The sequence below is a fragment of the Lagopus leucura genome, unplaced genomic scaffold (genome assembly GCF_019238085.1).
Source record: "Lagopus leucura isolate 7727_CA_CO unplaced genomic scaffold, USGS_WTPT01 Super-Scaffold_100036, whole genome shotgun sequence".
In the NCBI taxonomy this organism is placed as follows: Eukaryota; Metazoa; Chordata; class Aves; order Galliformes; family Phasianidae; genus Lagopus; species Lagopus leucura.
The window spans coordinates 3331871-3341499 of NW_024962285.1; the positions used below are offsets into that span (position 1 = coordinate 3331871).

Sequence of the window (9629 nt, forward strand, 5' to 3'; positions counted from 1 at the left end):
CACTTGTGTGTTTTATACCTGCTGTAGGATACGTATTCTAAAGAACAGGTTTTTCTTTGTAAGCTTCTTGTCCAAGTCCCTTCAATCTAAATTTCCTTTTGCCATATGCTTGGCTTTTTTTGTCAGTGGAAACTCGAGGCTTTGCTTCTGTAGCAGAAGTCTAAGCATAAGGAACTTCTTTTTCTAACATGCTGTAAACAGTTGATGGCTCTTTTTTTTTTTTTTTTTTTTTTTTTTGTGAAATCATAGAATTAATGGTTTGGGCTGCAGGAGACCTCTAAAGATCACCAAGTCCACTCCCCTGCTGTGGATGGGAACACATTTCATTACGTCATGTTAATAAACGCACCATCCAGCCTGCCCTTGAACACTCTCAGGGATGGAGCATCCACAACTTCTCTGGGCAACCTGCTCTAACCACCCTTCTAGTAAATAATTTGTTCCTCATGTCTAGTCTGTTCCTCTCATGTCTCACCTCCTCATGTCTGCCCTGTTCTAGTCTAAAGGAATTATACCTTCTGCTGTCTCTGCAGGTATAAAGTTTTTCTTCCTCTTTCTTTTTAGCCCCCTTTAAGTATTGAAACACTATAGTAACACCTCCTTATAGCCTTCTCCCGGCTGAACAACCACGGATTGCAGCCAGTCTCCTTTACAGGAGGTGCTCAAGCGCTCTGACCATCTTCACGACCCTCCTCTGGACCTCCTTAACAGCTCTGCACCTTTCTTGTGCTGGAGCTCCCAAACCCGGGTGTGATGTTCTAGGTGAGGTCTCAGGAGGTCAAATAAGAGTGAGACTACAAATTTTCTCAATGTGCTAGATGTAATAACTTCTTTAAATACAGCCAAGAATGTACGTATGTATGACTGACTTCCTGGGCTGCAAGCCGAGGACATTGCTGGTTCATAACCAATTTTTCATCAGCCACTGTCTTCAAGTCCTCTCTACAGGGCTGCTCTCAAACAATTCATCCTCACATCTGTGCAGGTATTGGGGATTGCCCTGACCCAGATGCAGCACCTACTGAACTTTGTGAGGTTCACATGGGTGTATTTATTGTGCCATTGTCCCTGCATATAGCATCCTTTTCCTCTAGAGTGTCATCTGCAAACTTACTGGGGGTGCACTCAATGCCACTGTCATTCATGAAGATGCCTTACGGTGTTGCTCCCTGTACAGACTCATGAAGGACAGCACTTGTTCCTGGTTTCAGTTTGGACTCTGAACTGTTGACTCTAACCCCTTGGTCACCCAACAAATACATATCTCTCCAAGTTAGATTCAAGAGTGTCTGAGGAGAGGGGCATATCAGGGCCTTTTGAAAGATTCTGTGCCCCTAGTGGACCTTTCTGCCATGAGAACAGTGGGTTGTATTTTCAGCCTCCCTTTGAAAGTGATCTGAGTTTCAGTTTCTGAGAAACTTGCTTCTGGACCTTCAGACAGTATCTGTACAACCTCTGCAGAACTATTGCGCTTCTCTTCCTGCCGATTTTCCAACACAGATTTTGGAGAAATCAAGATTCATGCAATAAGAATTAGTTGCTGTGAGCTTAAACCAATCAAGTGTAGGATAGAAAGGAGGAGTAAATTTAGTGAGAACTAGTGAGAATTGTGAGAAGTGGTCTTTTGATGGTCTTAAAGGAAAAAAGGCGAAGTTACTAGATGATTATTGCCTTGGTCTGTCTGTGCAGCCTCTGTAGTTTCACCTTTATGATCTACCTGGTTGCATGTACATCTAAAATTCTGCTCTGTGACCTGAATAGCATGATTGCTGTGCTTAATAAATGGCTCTATGCATTTTTGCACAAATGTCTTATGCCTTGAGATTAATAAACAAGATGGTGTCTAATAAATGTAATCAAGAGTTGACTAGCTTTAACAACAACGTAGCAACTACAAGTACTGGTGCTAATGAAATACCTGATGGATTTGGTTTTGAATTTTTAATTTCATAATTAAAAATTACGATGGGATTTGAAACATGTGAACACTCACAGTTTGCTCTTATGTCAAGCATTCCTGTCTGGAACTTAGGTTCTTTACCACGACAATAAAAGACATCCCTGTTCTGAAAGAACCCTTATTTCTACTTTTTTTTTACTAATCATATTGGCTTATGCCTGTTTTTTCCATTTCAACATTTTATAAATTGGACTTCTTAAGGAAGTGTGGTAGGTGGCTGCTGGAAACAAATAGAATTAACAATTTTTTTTTTTTAATCTTAAGTAGTTTTCACTGCTTTTGTCTAAATGTCACAGATTTCTCTTGTCTTTAGTTTAACTGAAAATAATTTAGTTTTTCCTACGTTTTCCCCACTGTTGATGTTTCTCCTGATATATGCAGCAGTGTGAAAGCACAAAGTTTTCCACTCCTGTTTATGGAAATGTTACTTATGTTTAAATGTTTTCTTCCTCAGTTCTTGTCTTACTTGGATGCAGAGTGACACGCCTAAAAAACGGATGCTTGGTGACTTTCCTGTAATTCAAAAGGTCACACAGCCTTGGCACGTTTCCATTGTGCTCAGCAATGCTGTGATTGCTCTGCAGAGAAGCTGGTTACAGTGACCTTCGCTTTATTGAGGTGGTCTTTGTGTTGATGCTTTGAAAGTCTTGGTGAGCTGAGAGTACCTGCTTGTCTCAGTCCTGAGTAGATTGGATCAAGCTAATGCAGCTAAAACAAGTGTGCCATATCATTTTTAATGATGACAATAAATACAGTGCAAGCTTGCTGTTAAGGGATCAATTAATTAAAACTGAAAGAGCTTGAAATTATATAAATTGTTGTGTAGTTTTTAATGTATTAATGAGTAAACTAATGTTGCAGAGGACCTGGGCGCTGGATGCTTGAGAGGGGAACAAGAAACAAACAAAATCAAGAAAACATGGGTTTTCAGAGCATTTTGATTCACACATTTGTTTATTACAACTATGTATTTATTACTGATAGGACATACTTTGTTAACAGTATTGGAGTTTCAAGCTCTGCTTGAAAACATCTCTTTTACACTGGTTGTAAAGTAGTGCACATTAAGCGTGCGCGTGCTGCATAAAGACACTTGCTTGCCTTTGCTGATGCTTGTTTTGTGTTGATTCCAGATTTTGCAGTTCAGTTAATACTGAAGTAAGACTAGGAGAAACAGTTCTTTCAGAACTGAAGTCCTGGAGAAGAAACGCTCAGGAAGATTTCTGACTGCACGCATGGAGCCTGGAGAAGATTGGCTGCTGTATGCTGGCTGCCTGTTCGTCCGCACGTAGGGTAGTTTGTAAACTGTGCTCAAACAACATGCTTTCATTTCGTACACTTTACGGAACAGAACTGTGTTTGTTTCTGTAGGAACCCCCGGGCACGTAGCCGCTCGGGAGGAACGAAGGGCGCGCGTGGCGGGCGCAACCGGAGGCTAATGACTGCAGCACCGGGAGGGGCCCAGCGGCGCTTCCGGCCTGAGGGACGGCGCGTCCGGCGTGAGCGGAGGTGCGTGTGCGTGTGTCCGCCGCGCTGCAGCTGTGCCCACCAGCCGGCAGCGGAGCTTCGGTCCGACTGTGTCAGAGCGGCGCCGCGGCCATGGACGACGAGCCCGAGAGGACTAAGCGCTGGGAAGGAGGCTACGAGAGGACGTGGTAGGTTTTTGTTTCCATGCCTCGCTTCGCTGTCGGCGCAGGACGAGAAGAGGCTTCAGGCGCTCAGCGGGAATCTCCCTTTTCCGTAGGGAAGTACTGAAGGAAGATGAATCCGGGTCGCTGAAAGCAACCATCGAGGACATCCTCTTCAAGGCGAAGAGGAAAAGGTACGGTGCCGCACCCCAGCCCTGGTCCTGTCGCTGCTGTGCTCGGTGTCCCTTGCGGCGATCCGAGCCGGGCGGCGTGGGTCTGCTCCAGAAACCCGCCGAGAGTTTTTGCAGAGGACGGAGGTTCAGTGTCACATTGCCCAGAGAACAGCTAGATTAAAAGCCTGGGCTTGCTTTGCTTCAGATTACATCAAAACAACCAGTGTCATGTGAAACTGTAAAGACGAACCTCCTGGCAAGAACTGTGTTCAGTTCATTGGGTTTGCTTCTGTTTGTTTGAAACGCACACAGACCGTGATGAAGGGTTGATTGCAGTCTCACCTTTTGCTTTCTCTCGGTGGAAATGCACATCCATGGCTCATGGGTGCTTTTTATTTGCCAAAGGCCCAATATTGGGTTAGTTCCAGACTTTGTTTCAGCCCCCATTCTTTCACTTGCATCTTACTTGAAACTTTCTGTATGTTTTGTCAGAATCTACGAACACCATGGACAAGTCCGGCTGGGAATGGTACGTCAGCATCCTATGGCCATCCTGAGCGCACAGCAGATTCAGCAGAGGTGGCATGCCCAACCTGAAGCAGCTTGTGCTGACTAGATGTGCTTGAGAGCAGAGCTTGCACCTTCTCTCTGTTTTCTGAAGGCAGCAGGGTGGGCTGTGGAGCACCAGTTTGGTGTGCGTGCAGAGTGCACCTCACAGATGCAGCCAGCCAGTGCGTGCTTAACGATGGAGTTTTCTCCGTGTGAGAAATGAATAGCTTTCATGAATTGCAGATTACAGCATTGCTTCATGCAACACCAAGGTCTTCTAATAAAGACATTAAACAGGTGCAGACTACTTGTAGCTGGCCTGCAGAGGAAAAGAGCAGTGAATGTTTTTCAAGATAGATGAATGTTCCATTTCAGAGGTGAAATGGAAAAATGCTAAAACTTGCTCCTTGTGTTAAAGCATAAGCCTGCAGCAGAATTAATGTTTGTGGTGATAATGCAGATGCGTCACCTTTATGTGGTTGTTGATGGATCAAGAACTATGGAGGACCAAGATTTAAAGCCGAACAGACTGACTTGCACTTTGAAGGTATTTCTGTACTCAAAATTCACATCCTTATTAATCCACTCTTCTTCTGTAAATCGCTTCCATTTTGCATTTAAAACAATGGCAGTCTCCTGCAACCAGATTTCTTACGCAGCCTCATCTCTCTCATACGTACTGTTTTTTTCCCTTGTTTCTGTTGCTGAGCAATGATTTTCCTGGGGTAGTTTACTTTCCCTTTTTTGAATTGTAAAAGCTGTGTAACTTTAGAATGCGTTGCAGGAGCACTTCTATACAGCAGAGGCAGTGGAAGTCTTCAGCAGTGTAGAAACTAAGGTGCAGTGATGGCTATGATATTGGATTGAAGAACAGACATTGAACATTACACATTTAACAGCCTTTTGTTCTTGGGACTGTGGTTTGAATAGTTGATAGACAGGAGTTTGTATTGCTGCTTCAGGTGGTAAACTTCTAACTTGAACTGTCCACGCAGTGTTATTAGTTAAAGATCATATAATACAAAGCATTAAAATCCTGAGTTTTGAAGATTTTTTACAGATTAATGCTTTTTGGTATGTCTTTGAAGTAACGTAATACAGAGCTTCAGCATATGAAGCGAATGAAATGAAAGATTGCTAGTGTCTGGTATTGATTTGCATAGGAAACACTGGAAGAAGAATGGAAGAGCTTGGGCAAAGGGCAGCAGATGGCAGGGACAGGCTTATTTCCCCCTCCCTTATTTTTTTCATTGACCCACTGTTTTCCAAATACTGTAGCAGCAAATTATTACACTTGGAGCAACACTGTATTTAGTTTTTAACAGTCTCATTTTTTTCTTTCTAGTTACTGGAATATTTTGTTGAAGAATACTTCGACCAAAATCCTATTAGTCAAGTGAGTGAAACCATGCAAGAAACAACGTCCTGGGCAGATTTTTACCTGTTTGATTTAGCAGCAATTGAAGATGTATTAAATACTTCTGTAGTAAATCACAAGATTAGATTGTGTGATTGTTAATAGCACTTAATCAGCACTTTATCATCAAAGGTCGCAGCCTGCTGCAGTCCTGCCAGCCTCAAGGGGTTCCTTGCTTAGGATCATTATTGTAGGGCCTCAAGATGATTGACTTCTGTCAGTAATGTTCCATTCTGGCCGCAGTTCAGGTGAGGTCATTCTGGAGCTTTTCAGCCATGATAGAATTTCAGAGTGAAGATTCTGGTAGCTCTTAGATGAGGTCATAAGGCAGGCAGCAGGAATTCCAGGTGTGGTCAGGAAGTTCCTGACTATCCTAACTGCTTGGGCAAAGGCAGAATTCCAGTGCTGGCTTACTCTGGGATTGCAGAGCCGTGTGGGGGCTGCATTACCACTACTGCCCTGGGACTGAAATCGCTCCATCTCTCCACAGAGTGGCAGCGTGGTCTCCTTTTGCCTCTGTGCCTATGAATAAAGCGCCTGTGTGTGTGTATTTCTTGCTTTCATGTGCTTTGTCTAATTAACTGAAAATTTAGCTTGTCTTGTGCACATGAGGGAGCCTTTTCTGCAGTGCAGGTTGGCAGTTGAAGGGTGCCAGGGTGCTAAGGTTTGAAGGGTGCCGGATGAATGTAGCCTGGCATCCTTCAAACCTTGGTGTACAAACCAGTAGCTAACTAGAAGCATAATAAGAGCTAGTAGAATAGTGACAATGTGTATTAGGTTCAGTGTTTCAGCTGAAGTAGGAGACCATCCAAGCAGGACTTCCTGCCATCAGTGTTTCCCTCTGACTCTGTCCAGTACTTGTATTTCTTCACTACTATAAGAGACAGTGGTGAGCATTTGAAGTCCTGTTTTCTGCGCTTGTTGTAGGTAGCTGAGATCAGAATGATGGAGGAATCACTTGACTAAAGTCAGATTCACCCCAGTAGTTGTTGATTGTTACTCCTGATGTAGCATAAAACCAAAAGACAAATCTTTGTGATTACAGGTGTAAAGAAAACATAGCAGAGATGTAAATCAGCGTGTTTTTAAACTCACTAAGTTTTGCTGTTTTGTTTCCCTCTCTAGATGGGCTTAATTGTAACCAAGAGTAAAAGAGCTGAGAAGATGACAGAGCTTTCAGGTAGGGAGGCAGTATCTTTCTTTAAAACTGCAGATCTGTGTCAGTGCAGTGAATTTCTCAGCTTCGTATCTTCCAGTAGCTGTGCTTTCCTTGATGTTTGGCAAGTTGTTGTGAAGCAAGATTCCTCGGGTTCTTGCTTTCTGTCACCAGCAAGAAACGTGTCTTCAGAGACGTGGTTATAAATGCTGTCTCTTTATCCATCTGAAGAGCTGAAGGAATTAGAAGAGTTCCTTGGTACTTACATAATACTTTGAGGGTATCAGGAAATTGAATTCTGTTTCTACTGGAACAGTTTGTGAGACAATTCCCTCTGTGACTGCTTTGTTCGTGTGAAACACTTAACGACACATGATAGTTTTCTGCCTTTTTGGCTTGAAGTTTCTAGGGGTGGAATACCTGTGATGTCTAGCTTTCTGCAGAAGGGGATCGCTTCTAAGGGAAAACAAACTTAGAAGTCATGGTTTGGAAATTGTTGCTGTGTTGGTGCACTTCATAACATGTATAGCTTAAATGTTACGTTTTTTAAACTAGTTTCTTCAGCTGAACTGTTTTATTCATTTGCAGGTAACTCAAAAAAGCACATAGCTGCTCTGAAGAAAGCAGTGGATATGAACTGCCAGGGAGAGCCATCTCTGTATAATTCCCTAAATTTGGCCATGCAGACTTTAAAGTTAGTGTGTAAATGGGGTTTTGTGTTTTCTCTGTTTTCCATCATCAGGATAATGCTGATAGTGAATTTTTGAAGGGGTGGAGTCAGTATTTGGTTTTTAACAAGTAGTGTCTTGCACTGTGCTGCTGTGAGTCTTCAAAAAGGTGGCTTTGGTTCCTCATACAATGCAAACTGTTAAGGAGTTCCCTTCTAGACTGGTATCATATTCAGTTTTCTAACATAAGACATTTCCATTTAGAGATGAGCATCTTGCATCAAGCAACAGCATCTTAAAGAAAAAAAAAAAAAAAAAGTGGATTATTTTACACAGTGTATAAATATGATAGCCCCTGCAGTGTGTTTTTAGCAGAGGACTAAAAGAGAGAGCTGAGGAGTAATAATGTTAAGAGAACAGGAAAAGAAACCATATTCAATCACAGTAACCTCACTGAAGTTTTGACAGATGTCAGGAAGGTAAGATTTTGAGGTAGGATAGACTTAAAGATTCTCTTTTTTGCTGTGTGTGTCATTTAGATCAAGAAAGCATTTGGTGAAAATGGTTTAGCAGCTGGTTTTGTTCTGGCAGCGTTTCTAGCTCTAAATCATAGTGTCACAAAATGTATTTCAAAAAGTGCTTCCAGGAGAGTTCTCAATTAAGGAGTGAGAGGAAAGGTTGGAGTTAAAAGCAGAAGATTTTCATCTATAATAGAGTAATATTTTAAGAAGTTAGGAAGAGATACTGCAATGCTGCTCGTTTAAAGGTGAATTTTACGTGGGAGTGTGTGGATAAGGCATGGGGATAACATGAACATCATCACAGTCAGATCACAGTTGTACAGCTGTGTACTAAGAGTTAGATACTGGGAAAAATTGGAGTTTGGAAGGAGAAATTCTGAAACTCAGGATGAACTGAGCAAAGTTTTTTGGGATTTTACAGTCAGCTTCCTTTCAGGTCATTTCTAATATGAGTGCATTGAAGCCCTCGGGAACATTATCGTGTGTGTTGCTTAGTGTAAAGAGGTAAACTGTGTGCTTTCTTTAGGCATATGCCAGGACATACAAGCAGAGAGGTTTTAATAGTCTTCAGCAGTCTTACAACATGCGATCCAGCCAACATCTATGAGCTAATCAAGGTACAGAGTCAAAGTTTGACTACTAGTTTTAACCTCCAAGCTGTTAGAAGCTTGGCAACTTCAGTCCTTTCTTTGCTGCTCAGAGTACAAATCTGATCATTCTTTCTTTCTCCATGTGAAGTGTTTGAAAGCAGTTAAGATCAGAGTGTCTGTCATTGGTCTAAGTGCTGAAGTTCGAGTCTGTACAGTGCTGACCCGAGAAACTGGAGGTACGTTGATGAAGGACTGTAATGGCACTGATCAGATGCATCTTAAATCAAAGTTAAATAACTAGTTTGTTATTTTTTTTAATGCGTCTTGGTGATAAGGAATAAATTGTTCTAGCAGGAGGTGTAAGGGCTCAACTCTGTGACGTACAGAGTGTTCAGTGAAACAGTGCTGGTAGCTGCATTTTGGAGAGAAGAAATACATGTCTTAAAACAGGATCCTGCATAAAAAACTGCATGATGTGGAACGTGATACAACGTGTTAGTATCACTTATTACACCAGTGGTAATTCTTACCGTGTAATTGGTGATGCAGCTGAGGGCCTTCACCTGTAAGTGAATGTTTTATTGTATTAATGATAAAACTTGTTTTCAGTAGTATTCACAGGGATGTTTTCTTTTTGGATTAAAAAATACATATTTTTTTGGTACCAAAGATTTTGTCTTTTTCTTCTTTAATGCAAAATGTTGTTATTTTCTCTTAGTTGGAGAACATTTCTTCTTGCTCAAAATGCATAATATGAGGCATTTCTTTGTCGTGGCAGGAACATACCACGTTATTTTAGATGAAAGTCATTATAAGGAACTGCTGATGCATCATGTTAGTCCTCCACCTGCCAGTTCAAGTTCGGAGTGCTCCCTCATTCGAATGGGTAGGGTATGATTTTGGTGCAAGATCTGCAAACCTTCTGTCTTTTTCTGTCTTTTTCTGTCTTTTTCTGTCTTTTTCTGTC

The 9629-nt window shown here is 41.9% G+C and overlaps 1 protein-coding gene across 1 annotated transcript in view; it reads left to right on the forward strand.

The window, feature by feature from the left end:
* Window positions 1–3470: 3470 nt before the first annotated feature.
* LOC122186326 (general transcription factor IIH subunit 2) overlaps window positions 3471–9629 on the forward strand; it is a 10345-nt gene continuing 4186 nt past the window's right edge. Inside the window, exons 1-10 of the mRNA XM_042882879.1 lie at window positions 3471–3615; window positions 3705–3782; window positions 4254–4290; window positions 4771–4857; window positions 5656–5706; window positions 6853–6907; window positions 7472–7577; window positions 8599–8689; window positions 8811–8898; window positions 9441–9548. Of these exons, the coding sequence (XP_042738813.1) occupies window positions 3560–3615; window positions 3705–3782; window positions 4254–4290; window positions 4771–4857; window positions 5656–5706; window positions 6853–6907; window positions 7472–7577; window positions 8599–8689; window positions 8811–8898; window positions 9441–9548 (757 nt within the window). The 5' untranslated portion in view covers window positions 3471–3559. The remainder of the gene's footprint in view (window positions 3616–3704; window positions 3783–4253; window positions 4291–4770; window positions 4858–5655; window positions 5707–6852; window positions 6908–7471; window positions 7578–8598; window positions 8690–8810; window positions 8899–9440; window positions 9549–9629) is intronic.